The sequence below is a fragment of the Delphinus delphis genome, chromosome 1, assembly GCF_949987515.2.
Source record: "Delphinus delphis chromosome 1, mDelDel1.2, whole genome shotgun sequence".
In the NCBI taxonomy this organism is placed as follows: Eukaryota; Metazoa; Chordata; class Mammalia; order Artiodactyla; family Delphinidae; genus Delphinus; species Delphinus delphis.
Genome location: NC_082683.1, coordinates 133,811,584 through 133,838,889, shown reverse-complemented (window position 1 = coordinate 133,838,889; position 27,306 = coordinate 133,811,584). Strand labels below are relative to the sequence as shown.

Sequence of the window (27,306 nt, the reverse complement as noted above, 5' to 3'; positions counted from 1 at the left end):
AAACAGCACTGTGATGTGGAAGTGGCTGTGGTATGACTTTGTTATATGCAGGCGGTAGGCCATTCTTTTTTTTTTGTGGTACGCGGGCCTCTCACTGTTGTGGCCTCCCCCCGCTGCGGAGCACAGGCTCCGGACGCGCAGGCTCAGCGGCCATGGCTCACGGCCCCAGCCGCTCTGTGGCATGTGGGATCCTCCCGCACCGGGGCACGAACCCGTGTCCCCTACATTGGCAGGCGGACTCTCAACCACTGTGCCACCAGGGAAGCCCCGTAGGCCATTCTTACCTGGAGAATATCAGATAGGCTTTTCCTAACCCCGCTTCAGGGCAAAATCCACTGGTCCAGGGCAAGGACCGTAGAGCCCTCTGATGTTCCAATGGAGTTTGGTGAAAGGGGAGATTCCCAACATAGAGAAAGAAGCAGTCATGTGTCTCTTTTCCCCAAGTTGATGGCATTTGGATTTCCTTTTCTTTTTTTTTTTTTGATTTCCTTTTCTTTATAGGGGTCCTGATTTTTCAGTTTCATGAAGACAATGTTGTGTGTGGGGTGGAGTCCAGGGAAGGAGGATTAAAAATGGCCTTAGGCCTCTGTGTTTGGCCCCTTGTGATTCCAGAGGTACAAAGTTCCAGGGTCTGGCTTAAAATGAAGCCCGGGCTCAGCCTAGACTCACATCTAGGCCCAGAGAAGGTGAAGAGAACGTCATCTGTGCTGAGGGGCCCATTTGACTACAGGGGACCCAGTGTTCTAAAGCCCTTTGATTCTCAAAGGTGCCCAGAGTCCTGACGGCCGTGGTCTCCAGTCAACCTTGCACGACACAGCTTGCCACACGTGACCTCGATGATTGGCCCCTGAACACCCTGCCACACACTGCGGTGTCTAGCGCTGCCGCCCAGGGGCCCGCTGGCCGGTTCTTAGCCCCAGGGCACCTCTCACGGGACTTTTATATGATTGGTTACTGCATTGTCCCACGTAACTGATTTATAGACACTTTACTTCTACACTGTGCAGGGTTCAGACATCTTTTCTCATTGACACATTGGTTCCTACGTAATCTCTGATCATTCCTATAAACAGTGTATTAGATCTTGGCTAGAATCAAGTCCCATTATATTGTTTCTATGGAATTTCTATCATGTGAACTTCTAGTGCCTCTATTTCAGGAACAAAACGTAATATTCTGAACAATGAATGGTAAATCTCCAGCTACTGCAATACAGATTACGATAAGTTAAAAGTCAGAGCAAAGGCTTTGAGGATCACAGGGTTTTTTCTCCTGTGTGTTCTCTACGACAGGGACGCATTTGCCAGGGCCTCCCAGGACCCAGGGGAACCTGCTACTGTTCCCACAGCCGACTGTTACAGTGCCGCCTGCTGTGAGAAATAAAGAGCCACCAACCATCAGAGGATCCCCTGTCCTGCCAAACGTAGCTCCTGGGGCCTCCTTACTTGGCTGGTGTCCCTTTACCGTCTTTGGATGCAGCCCAAGTAGAGGATGATGGCAGTTATACTCCTGCCTCTTTTGGCTTCCCTGATCCAAGGCTCTCTACACTTGCTATCCCAGTCTGTAGCCTCCTCTCCACCTCTGACACCTCCAAATTCCCATTTATCACTGAAGCAATCAAACTGGTGCAATAGCCTCTTTGGATTGCCCTTGTTGGGGGGCTATGATTTGCATGGTGTCCATGGACGATCACAGATGGGAGGATTCCATAGGTTAGTCCTGGGAGCAGCCTGCATCCCTCCCACTCACATTTCTTTGGCTACAGACTAACAAGGCCACACCTAACCAGAAAGGAGGCTGGGATGTGTGGCCACGTGTCTCCCAAGAATAAGAGGAAATAGGTTTAAGGAGCGGGCAACCAATCTCTGCCACACCTTCCTAAAGCATCTCATCTCTCCTATTTCACTTTATCAAGTCCTCTCGTAAGAAAGCTTGGTTTGGGGTTCTGGTTTTGGTGCAAAAGGGAGGTAGCCAACAAGGTCTGAAAGGGAAAATTACACCAGGTTCTCGAGCTGAGATGAAATCTCCTGACAAATGTGAACTGGCAGAGTTCAGGTTAGGGATCTACCTGTTTGTCACCTGAATGGCCAGTGGGTGGGACGTTGAGACAGAGATTGGGATAATGATCCTGTTGGTCCAGGGCTTTGCAACACAACAGTTCCAATCTATTCCAGTCCCATTCTGCAGAAGGCCCTGCACACCTCGCTCCCCTCCTGCAGGCATCAGAATGTGGGTCTGGTCTGAAGCTTCTCTTGCTGCTCTGAGCCCTCCAAGAAGCACTAGGGCCTGACCAAGGTGTCTGACCTTTGTCAGCCCCTTCACTGGGAGGTGGCCCCACCACCGTCCTCTTGGCTGAAAGTCCATAACCTCCTTAGAGGAACCTTTGTGTCTAGTCCCACGAAGCCCCTGAACGTGACCCCTGCCTGGGGATGCCTACAGCTGGCCCCCGCTGCCAGACATGGACAACAATCCAGGCTGGACCAACGTTTTCCAGAACCTGGGGATACTGGTCACTGGAGGGCTTCCTGTGGGGTCAGCCTGGCTGGTGCCTTTTTCATATCTGATTAACTTCCTTCTCTTGGCCATTCTGCCCCTGGGATCATTAGCATCTCAGAGCTGAGTCTAGGTGAAGAATGGCCCAGACTGTGTGAATCTTCTGCCCTCAGCAGGCGTTCCAGGGCCTGGGCTGGGGAAAGCATCTCTGCCCTGGAGCTGTGAGTGGTGATAAAAGCAAGGAAGCTTGTAGAGCTCCATTGGGAGAGTTCAGTGAGCTGGAGAAGGCTGTTTAAACTAGTCTCCAAACAGAGGAGCCAGACACAGATTCTGAGAGCCGTGGTGGAGACAGGATGAGAGTAGCTCTTGGCAAAGGCCACCAGATTGGATGACCGCGGTGCATTTAAAGACTAAGAATTAGGCCGTTTCTAGAGGTTTGTGTCTTCGTTCTTGTTACATGTCTGTGCTCTAAACAGGGCTGTGCATTTTTTCCTCTGTTGGCAAAAAGCATGTATAGAATGCGTACAAATGGGTTGCTTGTTTTTCTGGATCTTGAATTCAATGGATTCCACATACCTCTTGCATTTCATGCCAAAATATTTGGCTGTTCTGATTTAGTTTAGGTTTAACAGAACTGAAAAACACCCCATATATCCAGATCCACGTGGACAGTCTGCATGTAACACTGGTTTTCGTTTAGCTCCCAGTCTCACCGTGGGGAAATTCCGCTGAGGCATCCCGTTTACTGGTGCAGGTAGAGCGAATCACCGGCTCTGAAACAGCCAGTTCTCTGATGAGGGGCTGAATACTGTCCTAGAAGCTGGGAGTTCAGCCTCTTTCTCCAGCCCTCCCAACAATTAAACCAGCCGATGTGGATTCCTTTTGCAACTAAGAACGTGACCGGTGAATGGAGATGGCCCCGTGTTCCCGCTAATTGTAGGTCTTTGGAAAGTCACACACGTGCAGCAGTAACTCCTGCCTGGTGACCCACAAGCACATGGCCTACGGAAATGTTGGGGACTTCTATTTGGTGACATCTCGTGGGTTCTCAGGGTTGGTCATTTTAACTAGTGGCCATGATAAAAGCAGATCTGATGCCTTACTATCAAGCCCCTCATCATTTTTTACAACAAGTGATTTCACTTGGCTTGTTTTTTGTAGCCAAACATCGTGCAGATACATTTTTTTTTTTTTTTTTTTGGGTGCAGATACATCACCTCGGATGACGGCCTTTACCTCACAAGAGCTTGCCGGCTCGTCGCCCTGTATGTTGGTTCTGCAGGGAGCACTTTCTCCAGCAGGCCTGTTCCCCTGCTCAGGAGACTGAATCCACAAGTCCACCCGGGCTCCACCCCCACCTTGTTCCTCGGGGCCACTGGCAGCTCCCCGCTCCACCCCCTGCTCCTGTCCACATGGCTCTGGGGTGTCCCTGGGCCACGTGACAGACTAACACTTTGAGAAGAACCCTCTGGGCCCTGGGCTCCACTTGAAGTTGAGGAAGGAGGCGTAAGTGACACCGCTCCTCTGGGTGGCAAAACTCGTGTGAAAAATCACTGTCTGGGAAAGACAACGTGGGTGGAGCCGAACACAGAAGCAGACCACAGTCGCTTGCCGAGCCTTCTAAACATAAGCGTTGACGTATTTCTAATTCTTGATCCAAACAAAGCAACCCCGTTCTCGTGACAGAATAAAACCTGTGACAATAACAAGCCATGCAGAGAGTCGTGGATCCCAGGGCCGGCCTGGCTCTCCACGCCACCACTCATTGGCAGGTCACCCTTATCCAGGCTCAGGGCCAGGCTGGGTCTTAGCCAGGAGCTCTGGGTCACTATGCAGGGGACTCCACAGCGAATCCCCTGCTGGTTCAACACACGTTTACTGAGCCTGACTGTGTGCCAAGCACTCTGCTAGGCACCAGGAGCACAAAGACACCTGGCGTGGCCCTGGCCCTAGGGACTCATCATTGATGGGCTGACACGGCATCATTAGAATCGCGCTTACAATATGGTAAGTAGGCTCAGGGTGCCGAGAGCCCAGAGGAGGTGCACGACCCAGTTCTCAGAGCTGGCTTTCTGCCATGTTAACCTGGCCTTGTGAGCTTCCCAGTACCCTTCACGTTAGACAATTTTTTCTCTAAACCCAGTGCAGGAGGCGGGGGTGGGGGGTGAGGGGGAATGCTACCTACCACATGCCAAACTTTCCCATCGCCAGTGCCTGCCTGGGTCTCTGAAGATGACACGCTCCCCCCATATCAGTGGGACCATCCCCTCCATGCTGAGCCCTGGACGGTGAGTGTTTACCTGTCTCCCGTGTATCAAATGGGTCTTCCTTCCAGCAGAGAGAGTTGCTAGCCTGTCCCAGCAGGTGTATTACATACCAAATCAGCCTTCTCTATCTGCTCCATCTGGCCCACGTTCACCTTTACGTGGCCTTGTTACTCTACACAGCAGCTGGGACTGGACTTAGATCTACATATCCTCCAACAACGTAGAGCAAGAAGGTGTCCTCCGAGCTGTGAGTGTGTCAGGCTGATACTGCATCACGTCGCAGTGTCCGCAGGTAACACATGCCCGTTCTCAGAGGTCCTGTGGGTTCCTGCCTTGGGAAATAATGGGATATCCATAAATGTAACAAGCCTTGGGTTTTGTACGTGGATCTCCCTCAGCTCCCAGCACTCAGAGAATTGGAAAAATGGAAGCCCCAAAGTCCACACAAAGGAGACTTTGCAGTACCGACCTGGTGTCAGTGAGATTCCTTTTGCTGACGCCACTCAGTAAACTTACCTGGCCTCTGTCCTGCTGCTCCCTGCCAGGCCCTGCAGACACTCAACAGGCCTTCTCTTCTGCCTTCCACTTGGTTACTTGTTCTCCAGAGAAACAGGGTTCTCCAGAGAAACAGAATCGATAGAATATCTGCCTACCTATCTATCTATCTAACAATCAAGAGATTTATTTTAAGGAAGTGGCTCACATGATTATGGAGGCCAAAAAGCCCCAAAATCTCCCATCTGTAGCTGGAGACCCAGGAGAGCCCATGGTGGAAGTTTCTGTCTGAGTACAGAAGACTGAGGTCCCAGCTGTAAAACAGAGAAAGGATTATTTCTTACTCAGCCTTTTATTCTACCCAGGCCTTCAGCAGATTGGATGGGGCTCACCCACATTAGGGAGGGCAATCTGCTTTACTCAGTCTGCCAATTCAAATGTTAATCTCATCCAAAACACCCTCATAAATATACCCATAATAATATTTAACCAAATTCAGCTGACCCTTGTGCCCGGGTTTGGATTGCACAGGTCCACTTATACGAGGATTTTTTCAGAAGAAATACTGCAGTCCTACGCTATGCGCAGTTGGTTGAATCTCCAGATGTGGAACCGTGGATACCAAGGCTGACTGTAAAGTAATATGCAAAGTTCTGACTGTCCGGGGGTCGGCACCCCTAACACCCACGTCGTTCAAGGGTCAGCTGTACCCTGTGACCTCGTCAAGCTGACATGTAAAAGTAACTATCATATTACCTGTCTCTGCTGCTTTCTTGACCCATGTCCTCATCTTCTGGGGCACAGCCTGTTTCCTTCCTTGAGTCGTGGCGCGTGAGGCCTGATCTCATGGTAACTGACCTCCGGCTTGGCCTCAGACCCTCGCCCCTGGCTCTTTGGACACCAGATCCCTCCTTCTTCCCTTTGTCCTTTGTTGGAGAGCTCTCTCCCACACCACTTGCTGTGGCTGGTGGTTTCAGGGCAAAATCTTCTAGGAAGAGGGCTCTCTCTCTCTCTCTCTCTCTCTGCTCAGCGTTATGAATCAGCCCCCGCCAAGAGGTCACCCCTCCTCCTCTGCTCACTCGTGGTGTTTGTCTCCTGACACCCATCTAGTGGGAGGGTATTTGTCCGTACCCTCCTGATGCCCTGCTCTGCCAGGAGGGAACACCCTGTTTTTCAGATTCCCTTGCCATCTCGGCCCCTTCTGAGCTCGTTCTCAGCTCAGAGCATGCCCCCAGCCTCTCCAGTCTCCTGCCTCCCTAGCCTGTCACACTGCTTGGTTAATGCCAGACAGGTGCATGGACGTGTGGGGCTACGGCATGATTTCCCTGTGGAAGGGCAGGGTAGCGCAGGTGTGAAGCCATTGGCTACCTGTGATTCCTTGTAGTTTTGTTTTGCATTTCCCTAATGATTAGTGATATTACACATCTTTTCATATTCTTACTGGCCAACACATTTACTTTTTTTTTTTTGCGGTACGTGGGCCTCTCACTGTTGTGGCCTCTCCCGCTGTGGAGCACAGGCTCCAACACATTTACTTTTAAAGGAATAAAGCATAATTTAAAAAAAAAATCAGTTATTAAAACAGCACTTAAACAGAGGGGGGAAAATAAATGAAAAATTTGAGCAGCTGTAGTTTAGAATCCAAGGGTTCATGTTCCCCATGAGGTTCCAGGAAAAATGTTTCTTCAGGATTAAGGAAGCAGGGCTGGCTGCCCAGTACGGTGTGCTGCCCCCTAAGGGGTGCCCAAGAGCAAAGGACCCTGGGTGGCTCTCCCCAAGGGACCCAAGGAAGCGTCCGAGGAAGGCTCCAGTGACCTGCCCCAGGAGCTCCACTGCTTCCCCAGCTGTGTGGGGATCTAGAGAAGCTAGCTGTAACAGAACTTTTCCCTCAAGCAGGAATGGCCCCATGAGGCATAATTGTCTTCAACAGTTCATGTCCATGCTGAGAAAATTATCATGCATTGTTGGTGGGAGTGGAAAATGATATAACCCCCCTGGAAGAGAGTTAGCGGTTTCTTATAAGCATACACTTACCATATGACCCAGCAATCCAACCCCTAGGCATTTACCCAAAAGAAATAAGAACATATGTCCACACAAAGACTTGTTCATGAATATTCACAGCAGCTTCATTCATAATGGCCTCAAACTGGAAAACAACACCACATCTGCCAGCAGGAGAATGAATAAACAACTTGTAGTATTTTCCTACAGTGGAAGACCCTTGGACAATAAAAAGGAGTTAACTACTGATACATGGGACAAGATGGGTAAATCTTACAGATGTTTTACTGAGTGAAGTTCCATTCAGATGAAAGGCTAGAAAACAAATCTATAGTGACAGAACGCAGATCAGTGGCTGTCTGAAGCTGGGGTGGGGAAGGGATGGCTGCAAAGAGCAGCAGGGAATATCCTGGGGTGTTGGAAATGTTCTATGACTCGACTGTGGTGGTGGTTCCACTGGTATGTACATTCTGCAAAACCGATCAGACTGTACACTTAAAATAGGTGCACTGTATTGTGCATGCACCTTAAAATTTTTAAGTTGACTTAGAGACAAATAGATGATGCAATGTTTCTTGCACATTGGAATTTGTGCAGTGTATCAAAGCCACTACAAAGAAGATTTCATTTAATCCTCATAATAGCATTGTAAAACAGTTATTATTACCCTCATTCCGCAGATAAGGAATTGTTTAGGAAAACCACCCCCCAGCCTTTCCCCTTGTGTTTCTCCTTTGCTCTCACACCATGTCATACCACACCCACCACTTCTGACACCAGACATATGGGGGTTTTCACCCACAAGCAGCGATTCTCTGTGACACCAGCTGGGTGTCCTACAATTTAATTCAGTTCTGACACTACTGGAGCTAGTGTCAGATCCCACAGGTTAAGGGCTCGGTCTTACAAGGCTCTCCACCCCCTACCCGCCCCCCGCTTCAGACGCCAGCCCCAAGTCCAGGTTGTTACCTGTGCTTCTGACCAAGTAGCTATAGATTGGAGACTCCCACGACCCCCTCCTCAGGTTCAATTAATTTGCTAGAGTGGCACACAGAACTCAGAGAAACATTTTACTCACCAGATTACCAGGAATACCCAGGTGGGACAGAGACACAGGGCGAGGTATGAAGAAAGGGCAGGGAGCTTCCATGCCCTCTCTGAGTGCACCATTCTCCCCATGTCTGCATGTGTTCACCAACCCAGAAGCTCTCTGAACCTCACGCTTTTGGAATTTTGGTGCAGACTACTTCTTCTTCTTCTTCTTCTCCTTCTCCTTCTTCTTCTTTTTGTGTCTGCACCACGTGGCGTGTGGGATCTTAGTTCCCTGACCAGGGATCGAACCCATGCCCTCTGCAGTGGAGGCATGGAGTCTTAACCACTGGACCACCAGGGAAGTCCCTGCGGAGGCTTCATTACGTAGGCCTGAGCAATCATTAACTCTGAAGGACAGGAGGCTGGTGCTGAAAACTCCAAGCTTCTCAACAGAGCTTGGTCTTTCTAGAGACTGGCCCCAATCCAGGCGCCCACCCTGAGTCACTTCATCAGAAAAAAAAGACACTCCTGTCACTCAGGAAACTACAAGGGTTTTAGGAGCTCTGTGCCAGGTACTGGGGGCAGAGACCAATATATATTTTTTCTATTATCTCACAGGCATCAAGGCTTAGAGAAAAACCTCTCGAGTTGTGCTCGGCTGGACATCGCATCCACAATGCACATCTCTAACAAAGAGCCCAGAAAGTCGTTAGCAGCTCACTTTGCGGAAGAAAACCTGTCTGCTCTCAGGGGTGCTGAGAGCGTGTCCGAGTAATACGGCAAGTGTGGGAAATGTAGCTTCCACTCCGAGGATACAGATCTAGTTATCCTGGGAGATTGTGGGAAAGTTTAAGTTGTAGACACGTATGTACCTAAGGGTGTACTGTGTGCAGGTGGAAAAGCATTCCTAATCTGGGGGATGGGAAGAGATGCTACAGGGAGTTTCCACGAACCCCTTTGCCTCCTGTGGCTCACGCAAACCAAGTGTTTGTTCCTGGGTTGCTCATGAAGCCAGCTGCTTCCTTCTCTCTCTTCCCTTTATCCAGCCTGGGTTTCCTCACACAACTTGGGCGAAACTGGTGTCCCGGGCAGCAAGGCTGTGCCCTCTCCCCTCATCACGGGCCCTCCATGTCCAGTGTAAGGCCCCTCATTCATTCGTGTAAGCCAGATCTCCATAGACCAGACAGAGTCTAAGGTAGGAGTGGGACTCCAAAGAGAAGAATAATAGCAATCCCTCCTCATACAAACCATCGCACCTCCTCCTCACTGAGAGCTTTTGCTGTACTTATGGAGTGAGTGCTTTGTGACTATGGCGCAGTCCCAGCTCTCAAGGGGCTCGCGGACTAGTGGGAGAAAAGAGAAATGCACGTGGAATTTCAACCCAGAGTGCCAGGAGCAGCTCTGGGGGAGGTGAGGGTGCGAGGATACTGTGCCTCGCTCCACACTCACTGTGCTTCCCCAGTAGTTCTCTCTGCTCCCAGAGGGAAGCCTAGCAGGGCCCTTATGTCAAGAGACTGAGGACACCTGGGTGAATGGCTGGGGGAGAGGGGCCTGGCAGGGGTGGTGTTTTCCGGGATGGGACTGTCAGGTTCTCTTCCATCCCCAGAGAGTGGCCCTGGCACACACGGGTTCTGCCACTGGGAAGAAGTCATCTGAGGCCATCACTGCACAAGAGAATATTGTGCAGGACATTATTGTTGAGGCATGAAGCATTTTTTCCTCTTTCCCTTTGCCCTTCCCTTCAGGAAGGGTATGAAGGGGTGGAGGGCAGAAAAAAAGAGGCTTCCAGCCTTTGGTTTCCAACAGCTTAGCTCTTAGGGGAATGGAGTTATGGGCATAAACAGGGTGCTGGGAGGAAGGAAGGAAGAGTGAGAGAGAGAGAGAGAGAGAGATGTTCTTGGTCCCCCAGAGAAAGCGCCGTGGCCTCTGGTCTGTACTTACTTGGGGAGCCAGAGCCTAGCCTGGGATGGGTGGCTTCTGGCCTCACTGAAGCAGGACTAGTTGGGGGCCCATCACCCCCTCCACCTCATGCTTTGCAGAGATCTGAACTTGAATTGTTGCCCTGCTACTTCCTACCCTGGAGGGTTTTTTTTTTTTTTTTTGCGGTATGCGGGCCTCTCACCGCTGCGGCCTCTCCCGTTGCGGAGCACAGGCTCCGGACGCGCAGGCTCAGCGGCCATGGCTCACGGGCCCAGCCGCTCCGCGGCATGTGGGATCTTCCCGGACCGGGGCACGAACCCGTGTCCCCTGCATCGGCAGGCGGACTCTCAACCACTGCGCCACCAGGGAAGCCCTACCCTAGAGTTTTGAGTCAAGTCATTTCCTTCTTGGAGCCACAGCTTTCTCGCCTGTAAAATGGGGATCGTGCTGGCCTCCCCCCGGCACTGTGGTTGTTGAGAGCGTGGGCAGGGAGGAGAGCGCAGCAAGCCTGGCCCACACCTGCCAGCTCCTGTCCCTCCTCGGTCCTCCCTCTTCTCTCCTTCCCCTCGGCCCCTTGTCCCTCTGGGCCTTGAGGGCTCAGGAGTCTCAGCTCTCCTGCTGTCGGTCTGCGGCCCTCCTCCCTTCCCTCCCACGGTAACCAGCCCCGGCTGCCCCCCCCCCCCCCCCCCCCCCCCCCCCGTCTGCTTGTTAATTGCCAGGCGCAGCCTCTTCTAGAGGAGGGGAGCCTTTCCACCCGCTGTCTTGTCCTGTGTTGCAGCCATGCCGGCCTCGGGGCTGCGACTGTCCCTCTGCACTGTCCCTCTGCCACCGCCTGGGCAGGAGGGCACCAGGCTCCACGCACGTCCAGGGCACAGACCTGTGGGAAGGGTGCCTCTCCCCGAGGTGCCCAGACTTTGGGGTTGAAGGGGAGACAAAGTGGGAAGCAGTGACTGTTTCTGTATGTCAGCCTGGCTCCCCGCCCCTGCCCTGCCTCCTCTCACCCCTTCCCTGCCCCCCGCCTGCCCGCACCCCACCACCAGGGGTCAGAGCCTGGAGTTGGCTGTTTTATGTAGAATTTCACTCATTCATTTCTTCACTGACGCATCTAACCAACACATTAAGTGCTGATGGGTGCCAGTCGGGAATGGTGCCCTACCTTACGGAGCCCACATCCTAGTGGGGGTCAGAGACGTTCGGCAAGAAGACAGTAAACAAGATCATCACAGAATGTGACAAGAGCAATGAAGGAGATGATCAGGGTGACGAGGGACAGTCACAGGGAGATGCATGTCGGGGATTCTTTAGGTCAAGTGGGCGGGAAGGTTTCTCTGAGGAGGGGAGATTTGGGCTGAGCCTAAGGGCTAAAATGAAGGAACCTCGAAGAATAAAGCTAGAGAAAGGTCCCGAGGCCCGGGGTCGAGCCCTGTGGATGAGTAGGGTGTATGCATGAGCACGTGCGGGAGCCTGCGGAGGCTTTTCCTATGACAGCAGGGCCAGGACACACAGGGCTTGGGGACTGTGGTAAGGAGCCCGCCCTGTGGCCCGCGGCAGTGACAAGGGGAGCATGTCAGAAAGGTCCTTCTGCACGCAGAGTGGGGAGGGGACTGTGATAGTGGAGGATAGAAGCAGAGAGCGCCTTTGGGGCTGGTGCTGTCAGTCCCAGGGAGGGGATGGTGACTTGGCCCAGGGTGGCAGTGGGCACGGAAAGAAGTGGAAAGTTCAAGAAGGTCCAAGATGCACACTTGCTGTAGAAGCAATGGGATCTGCCAAGATAGAGACAGAGAGGCACCAACAGTGACTCCTGGGTGGGGCTTGAGGTGCTGGGGTGAGGGGCGCCATGTGATGAGCTGGGACGACTAGGACGGGCCGATTGGCAGGGTGAACCCATGTGCATGTGAGAAACCGACAGTCGGACACGTACACTGAGCTCCAGGGTGGAGGCTGTGTCTGGGAATTGTCATCTCAAGGCGTTTAAAGCCAGGAGATCAGCTGGGGCAGCAGGGTTTTTCACTGTGGGTTGGGACCCATTATGTCCTAAAGTCAATTTAGTGGACCACAGCCAGTGATTTTTAAAAAATAAACAGAATAGGATAAACAAATATCAAAGTGAATCACATATCACAAGAAAGTAATTTCTTTCTATTCCTTTTCTCCTGCCCAGGGATCCTCCAACTTCTCTCAGCGACAGGCAGCATCTTCTTGGCCTCTGGTGGGTGTGAGGAACATCATTCTTTCGGCAGGCACCTCATCAGGCCTTTCCCGTGTCCTCCCCCATTGTGCACATACTTGCCCCTCTGTGTGCCCGGTTTTTCAGTCTTATTTTGCTCTCCTAGGGCTCTGGCTTGAGGCTGGACGCCCCCCTCTCCCACCCCAAGACCCTGAGCAGAGCAGTCCTTAACCAGCCCTCATTTTTGTGGATGGATTAAGGAAGGAAGGAAGTGAACATTGAGTTCCTGGGGTTCGGGTCGGTTCCCGGGAGAAGTCTATGCTCATTCGTTCACTCATTCATTCATTTTCAATACACCCAGCCCCTCTGATGTGCTGGGCACTGGGAATATAATGATGAATAAGGCTGGTTCTTTGCGCCCAAGCTGCCTGGACCTGGTGGTGGAAAAGGTCCTTTTCCCCAGGGACTTTAAACAAATTCTAATGCTAGTCCCAGCAAGAGATTCAGATCCTTGCCGTTGGGCGTCTTGGGCATTGGTGTATTGGAAAAGTTCCCCAGGTGATTCTAATGTGCAGCCGCAGTTATGAGCCTGTGACACCTGCATCAGGGCAAAACCATGCTCTGTCTAAGGGCCTTGCCCACGGTCCCTGGGCCCTGGTTCTACCCCTTTCCACTGAGTGGCCTTGGCTAAGTCACTTAACTCTCAGTGACTTGGTTTTTTAATTTGTAAAACAGTCATGGTGATGTCTATCCTAGGGAGTTAGTTGTTGGAAAGGATTCAGTGAGCTAATCGCACCTGGTGAGTGCTCAGTAAACACTTTCTACTGTTGCTAAGCATTAACAAAGGTACATTGTGGCTCATAGGAAGGGAGCCTGCCCAGGATGGGGCAGAGGGAAGGGGGAGATGAGAAATGGGAGAATGGGGGATCGAGGGCGCAGGTGAGGATGGCCAGTCTTTCAGGCCAAGAGAGCAGCTTGTGCAGAAGCCTGGAAGCAGAGCTGTGGAGCTGTGCAAGTGGAGGGCGGGAGGTGAGGGGTGGAGTGGGTTAGGGGAGGCTGGGGAGGCTGCCTGTGGTGCGGTTGAACACCTGGGATTTGGGAGTAGGGTAAGGGCAGCCACACGATGACAATCTCTCCCGCCACAGCCCTGCAGCTGACCAGTGAGAGCAAGACCTTCTGGAGGGTGGAAGAGGAGCTGAGCTGGTCTGAGGCCCTGGAGTGCTGCCGGCAGCATCGCACAGACCTGGCCGACCTGCAGAGCATGAGCGACGGGAGCAACATCAAGACCCTCTATTCCCTTACCAGCAGCACCGCGGCCTGGATCAGCCTCTTCTTCCACGTGCGCCTTGGGGGCCTGAGATGGTCCAGCGGCTCCACCTTCAGCGTGCCAGTGTGGAGCTCGCCGCCGTCTTCGAGGAGGGTCTCTGTGCCACTCTGTATTCAATAGCCATTTTCCCCAGCCTGGGGGCCGCCTCGTGCACTGCTCAGAAGCCCTTCATCTGCTACTACGGTGTGTTCAGAGTCATATTCTGGGCCTGGTCTTCCTCCTAGGGTTTTGCTTCTCAAGAGTAAATGAGAGAGAGAGAGAGTGAGCGAGCCTGGGTCTGGCTCAAGCCTTTCAGAGGATAACTATCAGCTTAACGCTTTTTTGCTACATCCTTCTCTGCCGCCTTAGTTTCTATCTCTTCTGTCCCTCATTCCAAACGCTCCATCAGAGAAGCGGGTGTAAATCAGGGTAGTCAAAAAGTAAAATCTGAAATGTTCCACTATGTCCCCTCCTCCTGCCAATTAAGGATCTGGGGAAAGAGGAAAAAGAAAGGGAGGAAAATGGGAAAGTCAGGTTGGGGATCCATTTGCGTCTGAGCAGAGCAGAGTCCAAGGTCTCTCTCCTCGTTAAAGCGCAGGGTGGCTTTGTCTCGCGGGACTGGGGGAATGTGGAACAGCCACTCTCTGGGAGAACCCCTGCTTTGGGGAGGTATGTGGGTGCCCCTCTGCAGAAAAACCATTTACTCAATGCACCTGGTGCCGGCTGTTGGGGAACAGCCCCCCATCCTTGCCCCCTGGCTGGCTCCTCTCTGCCCAGGCAGCCCATGCCACTGACCCTTGTCTTAAAGGTGCTGAGATCACACGGGGGATGGTTATAGACAGCACGTTCCTGATAAAAAGTGCCAATTTCTGCTTTTCTCTCAGGCACACCCCAACTCCTCAAATAGGGGTATGGGGGACCACCCCGACGTGTCCCCAATTCTCTGCACACCATGCCTGTCACGGGGCCTTGAAATGTAGCCCAGGGTAGCCTAGGTTTGATCTGGCAATGCCCAAGCCAGAAAAGAAATTTTTCCAGGAGTGGTGAGTGTGCCGGGGTGGGGATGGGAGCCCCCTTGAAGGAAGGGCTGCGCGTGCGGGGCTCTCCCTACTCCCCCTGGAGTCTTTGGACTCCACCCAGACGCGTCCTAACTGCATCCACTTCTCTCCAGCTCTGCAGGTCCACACACCAGCACAGCCCTCCGTGGCGTCTGCCCGGCCCACTCCCGTCTGTTCTGTACAGAGTGAACTCTTAAAAATGTAAATCAGACCAGTTTGCTTAAACACATTCAGTAGGTTCCCTTAGCACTTAGAATCACTTCCTTTTTGTAGCCAACCCAGCCCTGCTTGAGACCTTTGGCCTCATCTCCTATTTCTCTCCCTGGCCATACTGGCTGCTTTCCACTCCTCAAACACACGTGGCCCCTTCCCACCTTAGCTCTGCCCGGGGTATTCCTTCCTACCTCTTTGCAAGGCTGGCTCCTTCTCATATTCTCTTCAAGAACAAAGATCTTGCTTGTCTTATACCTGCTATTTTTCCAGGGCCTACGATAGTGTCTGTCACACAGCGGGTGCTCAATAGATATATCTATTTATGGACTACACGTAGATAGGAACAAAGGAGCCTCTCTACCCTGGAGCTACGTTTCTCCTGGCTTCAACTTGGCGGTCCCTGGTGCCCACAGAGCACGCTGGGCAGCCGCACTCCCGCCCCATAACATGTGGCCCGTTTCACAGATCCTGCCCTGGAGCCCCACACCCTCCTGGAACCGGCTCTCAGCCTGACCACCTCTCCAAAGCCAGGTACACACCCAGGGCTCCAGGGCTCCACCTTCCCTTGCACTTGTCCACCTGGACCAGCTGGCTTCCCCCACCCCTGCCTGGCCCAGGGATCCCCTGGCTTTGCGGGGGGGCCCCCAGGCTGACACACAAGCAGAGGCTCAATGCTTTTGTTATTCAGCTGGCCCCGGGGGCGGTGGGGTGGGGAGGGGAGGGGAGGAGAGGAGCGGGTTCGGGGGGTGGGGGGAAGGTCTCCAACCAGTCCAGGCTGCATCCCAGTCTTCTGGTGCCCCTACCCTTAGCGGCTTGGGGGTGGGGGGCAAGGGTAGCATTTCTCCGCAGTCCAGGCCCATCCACCTGGTGAGGGGGATAGTACTGCCCTGATATTTTACAAAGCGTTGCTTGGTGTCTGGTTAGAGACACTTCAAAGGAAATTCACTCCTCAGCCTGCTTTGTAAAGTTGGTTTTCTGCTCGTTGTGGAACATGGCGCTGTGGAGTGAAGATAGCACAGGCTTCCGGGGAGGGCGGACCCGCATTTGAATCTCGTCTTGCCACTTAATAAGGCATGAGTTTGGGCAAGTCATCACCTCCCCGAGTCTCCCTTTTCTCCTCCGTAAATGAGGTTAATAACATCTGCGTCTCAGGATTATTGTGAGGATTTTAAAAGATGACGTGTGCGACATGCAAAGCTCAGGGCTGGCGAGGACTAGGTGCTTGAAAAAGGGTAGCTTTAAAAGACCAATTTAGATAGGGAACATGAGGGAAATAGGCAAATCTTGACGGGGCTTTGGTGAGCAGGCATGTGTCAGAGAGGTTGGGAGGCCCTATTTGAGGATGTGATTCCCAATTTTGCAAACACAGGCGTTTCCTTTAAGGGGTCTCTGGAATCAATCCCTCAGGTGGTGCCAAAGCACCTCCTTTCCAAACTTCCCTTGTTTAGAATCACAGATGCTTGTGTGGGCAGATGAGACAGGCCTGACCAGGGGCAGGGCAGGCGGGGGCTGGAGGTAGAGGCTGTGAGAGGCTGAGTCTTGGTCTGAGCTCCACCAGAAGTCAGGGCCACTGACCAGCAGGTGTGCCCCTCGCCAGGCTCACCTCTCGTCCCTGGCTCTCCTGATGGTGTGAGCCTGAGACTATCACACACTCCCTCTATCCTGCCTCAGCCGGGAGCCTCCTGAGAGCCCATGCGGCAGGCACAGGCCCTGGAAACCACAAATGAGGCTGATTCCAGACCAGGATCGTCCCATCTCCCTCATCACCTCCCTGCAAAGTTTAACCCTACCATTTAATTGAGTGTTTAATATTTGTATACGTGGTTTCATTTAATCCTTTAAACGAAATACATTTAGGTACTATTATTATCCCTGTTGTACAGATGGAGAAATTGAGGCTTAGACTTGACTTGTAAGGCCATACAGCCAAGAGGAGAGTTCTTAACCCCTGCCTTTCCTAATGAATGGTCTTTCCCCCAGCTGCTGCTATGATAGCTCATTCACTCTCCCAGTCTGGTATTTAGTCTGCCTATAGACTCGTGGGTTTGATCAAACCTAACTCCTGAGGATGGGGAACAAGGGCAGGGCCCAAACCAGGGCTCTGTCCTGGGGGCGATGAGGGCTGAGCAGGCAGAGATCCTGGACCTCAAGCCTGTGGTCTCTACATTCTTTGCCCGCAGCTGAGGTTCAGATTGGCAATCTGAACTTCAAGCAATGTGACCAAGAAAGGAAGTGGCTGGCAGCTGTGAGGTACTGCCGCAGACACCGCACAGACCTGGCTGACCTGCAGACAGTGACTGAGGAGACAGACAAGGAGGCCTTGAAATCCATCACGAGTTAGACTGAGGCCTGGATTGGCCTCTACTTCAGTGCGGCCTCTGGGTCTCTGAGATGCTCCAGTGACGTGGGTGCCAGCGTCCCGACCTGGCTGCAGGTGCCTGAGTTTGGGGCAGGACTATGTGCGGGTCTCCGCAGCTACTGGAGCTTCTCCGCCAGAATTTCTGCAGTGGCCTGGTTTTCCCTGAAACCCTTCATCTGCTTCCATGGTGCGTGACAGTCGTCCCCGCTGCCCCTTGACCCACCAAGGCTAGGCTGGGATGGGAAACGAGTTTTCTTGGCAGCCGGAGGTGGTGAGGATACACCTAAGGAAGTATTTATAGATTCTGAGGGGAGCAAAGTTATTCTGGAACAGGTTTTAATTTAATTTAATGGCTAATTCCATCTAGCCTCAGGGCATTAGCAAGTAGCAACAGCAATTACTTATTGCGCAATAAAGAGGTTAAAAGTGTGGGCTTTGGAATCAGACTTTATCACTTGCTAGAAATAAGATGAGCGGCATCTCTGAGCCTCATTTCCCTCATGTGGAAAAAACAAAATGGTATTGATGACGCACCTCACAAAATGGCTTTGAAGAATGAATGAGAATAAATATAAGGGACCTAGTAAAGACCCTGGCACAGAGTAAGCACCCAAAAGATACTAGCTACTGACACTGTTGTTGTCACCACAGTCACATGGGAACCAGAGGCCCACCTGGTTATTCTGGATCTTGTGTGTGAAACGTCTCCTCAGCAACAGACTTCATCCTGCCTTGTCATTTCCGTTTCTCTTCTCTTTCCTCCCTTCCTTCTTTCCTCCTTGTTTGTATCAGCCTTATTGAGATATAATTCATGTACCTTTAAAATTCACTCTTTTGAGGTGGCCAGTATAGTGAGATTTAGTACATACCCAGGTGGTACAATCATCACTACTATCTAATTTTAAGACATTTGTATCACCCCCAATAAGAGACTCTTTACCCTTTAGCAGTGACCCCCCATTCTCTCACACCCTCAGCCCTGGCAACCACTCATCTACTTTCTGTCTCTGTGGATTTGCCTATTCTTGGCTGTTTTCTTTTTGTATTCTGGATTTGATGAGAATCATGATCCTTATCTGTAAAATAGGAACAATGGTTCCTCCCTTGTTGTGAGGAATAAAGATTGTGAACATACCTGTCCTGTGACAGGGGCCCTCCTGAGTTTGGCTCCTGTGATGGGAGGCTGGTCATCAGTGTCTGGTGGGATCTCTCACAGGCGTGTCGGCTGTGGCAGACCTGGGGGTGCTGTGTCCCCCCTCATCAGCCCTGCCCTCACACTCACCGGTGGTGTTTTCTTGCAGACCCCACCATTGGACACCGGGAGTCAGCAGCCCTCCCTCAGCTCTCCTTCATACCCTCCTCAGAAGTGACCATGGGGACAACGCCCAGGCCAAGTACCCTCCCCTGTTTTCTGCTCTCTGTGGGTGCTTTGAGCCTGTTCTTGGCTGGATTCTGGGGTCTCCAGGGCCTAGGAAGTGGAGAGGGTAGCCTGGATGCAGCAGCACAGGGTGGGTCCCATGGGATCCTCCCCAAAGGGCCAGGGAGGGGCCAGGAAAGAGGTGAACCAACGGGGTGGCGACCATGGGCCACTTATGGAGAGGGATTTCCCTGGGTCCCCCCCTCTGCTGGGCCAGCTGGGGTTTGGAGGAGGAGGACTCGGTCACCATCAACCTTCTTCCTTGAACTGGACCATTGGACTTGCAGCTCCCGGGCCAGGGGACCCAAGAGAGGTTGTGCAGTCTCTCAGGTGAGGTGATGAGGGCCTGGCCTGGGAGACAGACGGGAAGACGCCCTCACTGCCCAGCTGAGCAGTACTTCTGAGGAAAAATCATCAGAGAGGCCTCTGAGGTTCAGCATCCAGAGAGGGAAGCGCAATAGAGGGCCAAATCCCTTTCAATTTGGGGCTTTTCTGGGAGGAGAGAAGATGAGAGATGAGTTGTGGGGACATGGCTGGGAATGACAGTGACAGTGTTCCTTCAGCATCTTTAAATTCCTGAAACATCTTCACAGCTATTGCCTCCTTTTGCTTCCCATGAGGTCTGAAGCAAACTAGGATAACTGAGGGCAGAAATCACTGTTCTCCTGGCATCTTTATAGATTCCTACATCTGACAATGGTATTACTGCCTTTTTGAGGACACAGAGAAGTTAGGGGGCTTGCTCATAGTTGCACAGAGCTTTATTCATTCCTGGGACACAAGGAAAAGGCAGGGCCTGTTCTGAAGGAGCTGACAGCCAACTGGGAAGAGGGCTCCTGACAGGCAGTGTTGCTTGTGTAGTCACAGGCATGGTGGGGACACAGAGAAGGGGATTGTCCCCGCTCCTATAATTAAACGAGGATTTCCTGGAGGAGGTGATTTCGAAGTTAACTTGCAGAGGGAGTGGAGGGGGTCGGGGTGTGTAGCGCTGAGCGGGGAGGCCGGGGCCCTGCAGGGGTGGGGTCCCTGTGAGCTGCTAAGGAACGCAGCCCTCCCCCTGGAGGCAACAGATTAGGTTGAGAAGAGGGGGAAGAGCCTGTCTTCTGCTTCCCATCGAGGTCTCACCTGGCCCAGGCCGCACCTGGCGGGGTCAGAAGGCCCTCCTTGCTTCGCCCTGTCTGCGATGGGTGTGCAGGGCCGGGCGCGGAAAAACCGCGCGCCGCGCACCGCGGTCCCCCCCCTTCACCCCGCATCCCCTCCCCGGCCGCTCGGCGCAGCGGGCCCCACGGAAGCCTTCTCTCTGGCGTAGGGGCCAGCGCCGGCCCCGCGCAGGGTCCGGCTGAGGCGGCGCGGCTCCCGCAGCTAGTCAGCCCGGAGCCCGCCGAGCTCGGCCCCCGCCCCCGCGCCCCCCGGGCCTTCTCCTCCGCGGGCCCTGAGGCGCCAGAGACCCAAGGGACGGAGGCGCCGAGCCCTCCGACCCACCTCGAGATCCCTGGGTACGGCCCTGTCCGCGACGGTGGGCCCTCGACCCCGCCGGTCACCGCCCAGAATACGTCCTTCGGCCCCGTGCCCCCGGCCTCCGCGCCGACCCCAGCCTCGAGCTCCGCGCTCCTGGGGAGCCCCTCTGTCCCCCAGGAAGTGACCGAGACCCCTCTGGCCTCCGCCTCGAGCCCTGCTCCTGACCCCGCGCCCCCGGAGGACCCCGTGACCCAGGGCGGGCCCGGGACGCCGCGGGGGGCGCAGCGGGCCCCTCGCCCGGCTCCACCCGCGGGGCCTTGGCTCAGCCGGGGATGGCGGCGCCCCCCGGGTCTGCCACGTCCAGCCGGTCCCGCAGCGCCGAGCTTCTGGGTACGGAAGAGAGCACCTCGGAGCCTTCCGGCTCAGGGAGCTCGGCTGGGCCTCAGAGAACAACGGCGCGCCAGGACGCGGTAGCTCCGAGCCAGGCCGCACGCCCGAGACCGCTGGCAGCCGGCCAGAGCCTGAGACAGGTGCCCGCCCACTCGCGTCGCTGGGGGTTGGGGACACAGCCCTGGCGCCTGGGTCTTCCTTTGGGGAGACCAAGCCCTAGTTTCCATTACCCGGCCACAAGTCAGGGAGGTTGAGGGGGTGAGGGTATGTGCTGGGCCACATCTCCCGGCCCCAGGTGCATTCCAGATCACTCCATGGGGGATCCTAGAGCCAGTTCACCCCCTCATCCTCCCCCTACATAATAATTTAGGGTGGGGCGATCTAGGGGAGAAAAACCTATCTTTGGCTAGAGGAGTCTTTCAGTCAAGGGTTGGAATGCTGGGTCTTCTACTTACCGTGTGGTCTTAGGCAAACTTCCTAACCTCTCCGAACTTCATTTTTCTCATTTTTTTTTTTCTTTTTTTTTTTTAGTGGTGCGCGGGCCTCTCACTGTTGTGGCCTCTCCCGTTGCGGAGCACAAGCTCCGGACGCGCAGGTTCAGCGGCCATGGCTCACGGGCCCAGCCGCTCCGCGGCGTGTGGGATCCTCCCGGATCGGGGCACGAACCCACGCCCCCTGCATCATTTTTCTCATTTTTAAAGTGAAGAGAAACACCAAATGTCAAGAGTTATCTTTCAGTGCCTGGCATCAATGAATGGTAGTTATTACTATTCTAGTCTCAATTCAGTAGTGAAATGTTTAGTAATTCAGTCTCCCATCTGTCCTTACCTTATTCAATAGACAAGGTTGGCCTCAGTCTCATTTTATTAATTACAAATGATTATGAATGATCACAATTATGAATTATTAAGGTTGTGAAATCTCACAGGGCAGGGGCTGTTTTGTTTTATGCCTCTTTATATCTTTCCCAGGCCTAGAATAGTGTTTTGCACACTGGTAGATGATTTAATTCAACAATCATTTCCTGAGTACCTGTTTTGAACAAGGCAGTGGATACCAAGATGAGCAGGACCTGCTTCCTGTCTTTAAAAGAGCTTAGTCTAATAGGGGCTAATAGAGACAACCAGGACAGTTTAATTAGTGCTGCCGCAGAAGGGTGAACCAAGAGGCTTGCCAAGAAAATGACTCATTTATTCTGCCTGGAAAGGTGGTGGTAATTGGACAAAAGGTAATGGAGGATTTCATCAGGCAGCAAAGGCTAGAAGGTTCTTCCTGGCAGAGGGAACAGCATGGGCAAAGATAGGTAGATGTGGAAATGTGTGGTTTGGGAAAGACAAGCAGTCTGATGTGACTGGAGTGTCGGTCACATATTCGGGAAGGAAGCGGCAAGTGATGAGGGGAAAGAGGTAGACTGAGGCCAAATTCTGAAGGACTGGATCCTGCAGTCAGCACAGCCATCAGAGGTTTTTAGCAAGTGAGCAAAATGGTCAGCTCTGTAGTCAATAGAAGCAAGGTGGTTTTAATGACATGGGGCAATGCCTGTATCAGGATGCTAAAGGAAAACATGATTCAACATTATACATATAACACAGTCACAATAATGTTGAAAGGAAACATCAACCTATACTTGGGAAAAGAAGATTGTAAAGAAATGTGTGAAAATGTTAACAATGGTTAAATTCAGGCAAAAAGAATATGAGTGTTTCCCCCTTTCTGTGCTTCTGCATTTTACAAACTTATTTATTTCACTGAAGAAATGTACAATGCTTTGGGTGGAGTAAGAAGAGGGCATTTTGGAGAGAAGACACAGGAAGTGTATGTGTGGGGAAAGACTTGCACGGTCCGGGAGAGTGGAACCGAGGCCAGATCTGGAGCAGTGGAGCAAGGAGGGACATGAGGGAACTGATTTTACATCGTTTGCAAGTGACATTAATTGAAGAAATATAAATACAAACACATTTTAAAAAATGCTCAGCTTTGTTCATTGAATCATAGCAGTGCAAATTAAAAGCAAGATGCATTAAAAAGTTCTTTGTTTTAACTTAGCAGTTTGGCAAAGATCTGGGGTGATAATGCTGATAAGAATGTGAGAAAATCAGCACTGTCAGACACTGGATAGCACAGTAAACTTGTGCTACCATTCTTGCAATGCCTGTTAGTTCCGAAATGTGCATACTCTTTCATACAGAAATTCTGCCCTTGGAAATTTATTAAGGAAATAATAGTACAAGGTGCACATACACATATATACGTGTCCTCCACACACAGGTTGTTTGTTGCAGCATTGTTTATTACAGTGAAAAACTGGAGGCAATCTAATGTCCATTGAAAGCAGATTGATTAAATAAGTTACGGTACATTCAGTGAAATACTATGCAGCCTTTAAAGAGAATAAGGTAGATCTCTACGCATTCAAATTAAAAAATTCAAGTGTGTGAAAGATATTCTATAGCAAACTGTTAATAGTGGTTGTCCCTGGGTCAGGGGAGGGGATACTTCTGCTTAAATATTTTACAGTAATATACCACAAGAACAATATGGTTCAAATATTCCATATTAAAAAAAAAAAAGACATCTGCAAGGCACTGACAGGACTTTGGTGACTGAACGTGACAGCAAGTGAGAGGGAGTAAGGGAGCAGCTGGAGAGCCTCAGTAGACGGGCACCATAAAGGGGGTGAGAAGGCTGCTGGGGGAGGCTGAGCTTGGTTTTGGAATACGTACTTTGAGTTTGAGGTGCTACCCCTTGATGGAGAGGTTGGGGGTTCCTGGGTGCCATGGTGGGGGCCCTGTGTAGCTAGCAGACTACATAAGGGCACTGGGCCTCTTGGGGTAGGAACTGCTGAAAATAAACACTTACTCCTGAGGAGATATCTTATAATATTGCTAAGCCCCACAAATCCTGGTATCAGAGACACTTTATGAGAGATGATGCTGTAGCTACCGGGTACATGAGCCTATGGAGGTAAGTGAAGGATTGGCAGGGACTGAGCGTCCCACCCCGGATGGTTTCTGCAGGATGGTGGCTGCCCATGCCTGTCTTCTAGCTCAGGGGCAGTCACCAATCTCAGACCACCTTGCTTCTGGCTGTATTTGCAATAACTCCTTTATTTTCCCCTCTTGTAGCTGTGACCAGTGAAAGGAGTGGCACTGATATAACAGATGCAGCTATTGCCACTCAGGCCCAACATTTGAGCTCATCTAATCACCCAGATTCTAAAGAAAACACTCTAGCACCAAAACCAGGTAACTGCTTCTGGTTACCAAGTTCCCACTCTTAACAACCAGGCAGTTAAATCTGGACAGCCACTCCTTAGCATAGGGTGCTCAAGACCTTTTTGTGAAAGACAGCCTGAAATGGGAAGGGAACAAGGATGAGGATCCTAGAGTTGGTTAGCTCCCTGGCGATTGTGAAAGCTCCGGGGGCATGTTTCCTTCCTTCAGAATCTCCTCTTTCTCATATGCAAAAGGGACGTAGTAAAAACGACCCTGCCTACATCACAGGGTTGTTTCAAGTACCCAATGAGATAATTATGCAAAGGTACTTTATAAACTATAAAATGCTGTACAGATATAGAGTAGTCCTATTATGAGGCTGTAGTTCCTGTGATTACAGCGTTCATGGCCAAAGGCTGAGCCTGTTTATAGTCTCAGAGAACTTACGAGTTTTCTGTGGTACAGTTGGCCTTTACAAATGTGGGTCCAGGGGAGAGGTGAATATTTCCAGCATGGTGTGGGACATTTACTCAACAGATTTATTAAAAGGAAGAAGCAAGAATTCCCTGGCAGTCCAGGGATCGATCCCTGGTTGGGGAACTAAGATCCTGCAAGCTGCGTGGCATGCCAAAAAAAAAAAAAAAAGAAAACAAAAGAAAAGGAAGAAGGAAAATACTGAGGAGAAAATAATTGCCTGAGGGTGGCCAGGATATGGGAGGAGAGCAGTGGTTACTCCACTCATGAGACTCTTTCCTGTCAGCCACTAGCTGGTTGTGGCTGAGCATTTTTCTGTCCAGCAGTTTCTTCTTTCTTTTTGAAATCCTAAATCACCATGTAGCATCTATGGTGTCCAGGGGATACTCCCGACTGCCAAGAACTTGAAGTTTTCAAATGGCTACGAGATAATCTCCTCTGAGCCAGGTAGTACTTCCTTTTTCAGGGCAACTCTTTGGAATCCTGAAAGCAGATTTTCTTATCCCAGTTCTGATGCACCCAGAAGACATGAAAGACCAATTCTTGAGTGAGGTGAGACTTCTCTGTCCTCTAATTTTGATCAGTCAGGTGACTTGACAATGCAAAGCGATACTGTCAAGCCAATACAGGAAGAGAAAAAGCTTTGGAAAATTAGCTCATCTGTTCCCATTGTCACCATCCTGGCTCATGGTGACAGGTTGGTTTATGTGCTCAGATCTTTTCTTACTCTCTCCATTTTTCCTGAGCTCTTAAAAAAATCAATACAGCATAGTCAGAAGGACCTAAGTTTGGGTCTTGGCTTTGAGCTTATTAGTTGTGTGACCTTGAGCAAGTAACTTAATCTTTCTGAGCCTCAGTTTCCTCATGAATTAGGAACAACAGTACCTAACTCATATCGCTGGTATTATGACAAAATGAAATATTCCATAAAAAGTGCTTAGCAAATTGGCACATTGGAAGTGCTCAATATATATTAGCTATTATTATTATCTTATTATTATTCTGAATATACATTTGTTCCCTCTTGTTTTTTTTTTTTCCCTCTTGTTTTTTTTAAAGTATTGTGAGATGAGAGATTGTGAAGAGGAAGAATTATTCCTAAATATTGTGACAAAAGCCTCAAGCTGATTTTTGAATATGACCTAAAGGCACATTTTTCAGTGATATCAGATTATAATCATAAGATGTCAGAGCTAGAGAGTTCCTCATAGCCCATCTAGCCAAAACCATAATTTTACAGACAAGGAAACTGATTGGCGTTAATCTGGTAGCTTATTGCAATTTACTCATAGGCCAAAGAAATAGCACCCAGGCAATTCATTCTAAAATCTCACAAACTGAAGTCTCTAGGAAGAACAGGTGTGTGTGTGTGTGTGTGTGTGTGTGTGTGTGTGTGTGTGTGTGTGTGTGTGCGCGCGCGCGCCCGTCCGCATGCATGCACAAATGCCTGCCAGGTAGCGGGGAGGGAACTGGAGAGCTTTCGGTGCATTTTGCTGTTGAAGAGCAGGTGCAAATGATGCAATTTGGCATCTGATAAATTTTTTAGTAAAAGTTCAAGTAATAAGACTGCAGTGCTGAGTATTAAGTCTACAAAAGTCAAGAACCGTTTTTTTTTTGGCAGGGGTGGGTTACCAAACCAGAAACCATCTACCTTTTATTTTAAATTAAAACCAATAATAGGAAAATTGGGGTCAAGATGGGGAGTTCCAGCTTCTGGTCACTTTTGTTGGAATATAGCTATCTCATATTAATGGAGAGGATTTCTACCTCACAGATATAAAGGATGGAATTGGTGGGGACAAGGTAGAGTATATTATCAGCTTTAGTAGCATTTACTGATAAAATTTGAAATAGGAGGCAAACAAAACACCTATAGCCAACTTATCCCAGTTCCATGGATGGGAACAGAGAAAACATTGTAACAGACACTCACACAGTGCTCAGAGAGAGATATGGACTAGTGGTTGTTAACCCTATCTGAACTTAGAATCCTGTGGGGAAGGTTAAAAAAAAAAAAAAAAAAAAAAAGCCTGGCCCAATCCTTAGAGAGATACTATTTAATTGTTCAATGGTGGGTCTAAAGGGGCATCTCTACTCTGATTTTTTCAAGATCCCAAGTGATTTTGATGAACAGTCAAGACTGAGAATCCCTGATTGTCATTTGTTTTAGTCTCCTTTGTCATTAAACATTTTTTGTATGCTGGGGGTGGTGGTGGTGACCTAACAAACTTGATTTCTGTACTTTCCTATTGGTGAAGGTGCTAACGACAAAAGGCAGGTAGCTGCAGGGAGGCTAAGAAAAATAAAGGGTATGGCTGGACATAAAGGGTGGACAGTTAAGGGCTAAGATGACTAGGAGGTTACAAGATAGCATCAACAACAGTTTCTCTCTTTTTGATGTTTCAGATCCAAGAAGTCTTAAAGCTTACATTAGGTCATGAGCAATTCAGATTGAAATGGGTTGGCTTTGAAGTAAACAAAAAATAGCACACGTCTACTGTGACCTGGAGTCTCCTCACACAATTTTCTCTGGATTTTGAGTGAATTTTAGTTTTTTAATTCATAGTAAAACAGAAGTAGAAGTCACTAGATATGTGAAGAGGCTAACTGGTGGAATTTCAGACCTATACTTAGCCTGTAAGAAAACTACTTATGGGACCTGCATCCTGGGGTTTTAAAGAATGAAGGAAAGCAGAAGATGGGGGTATTTGGAAATAACCTCGAGAATTACAAGCAAACAAGAACAAAAAACCCCAACTAGACAACAAAAATCCTGAAACAAACCACATTAATCTATTGGGGAATTAAGAGAGGATAGTACTGGTCTGGAGAGCTGAGTGGGGCCATACTTTCAATAAAGTGGAGGACATTTTCTTCACCAGTCACAAGCTAGTAAAGAGATTTCCAACTCTCCAGAATGAGGAGCTCTCTAAGGGTGTTATTACAATACAGTATGTGTTAATGCTAGCTCTTTGTCCTACAGCTAAATACTTTTACCTGTAAATTGGGAAATTCTAAGACGCATTGTTCATAATGTT

General features: G+C 50.7%; 1 protein-coding gene across 1 annotated transcript; it reads left to right on the top strand.

Moving 5' to 3' along the window:
• The first annotated feature begins 13,501 nt into the window (after nt 1–13,501).
• On the top strand, nt 13,502–27,178 carry CLEC20A (C-type lectin domain containing 20A). The gene is given in 8 exon segments (XM_060016646.1): nt 13,502–13,778; nt 13,781–13,888; nt 15,421–15,486; nt 17,136–17,501; nt 19,927–20,579; nt 23,626–23,824; nt 24,735–24,820; nt 26,675–27,178. Coding segments are annotated over 8 exon segments (1,836 nt in total). The 3' UTR covers nt 26,756–27,178.
• Nucleotides 27,179–27,306: the final 128 nt, after the last annotated feature.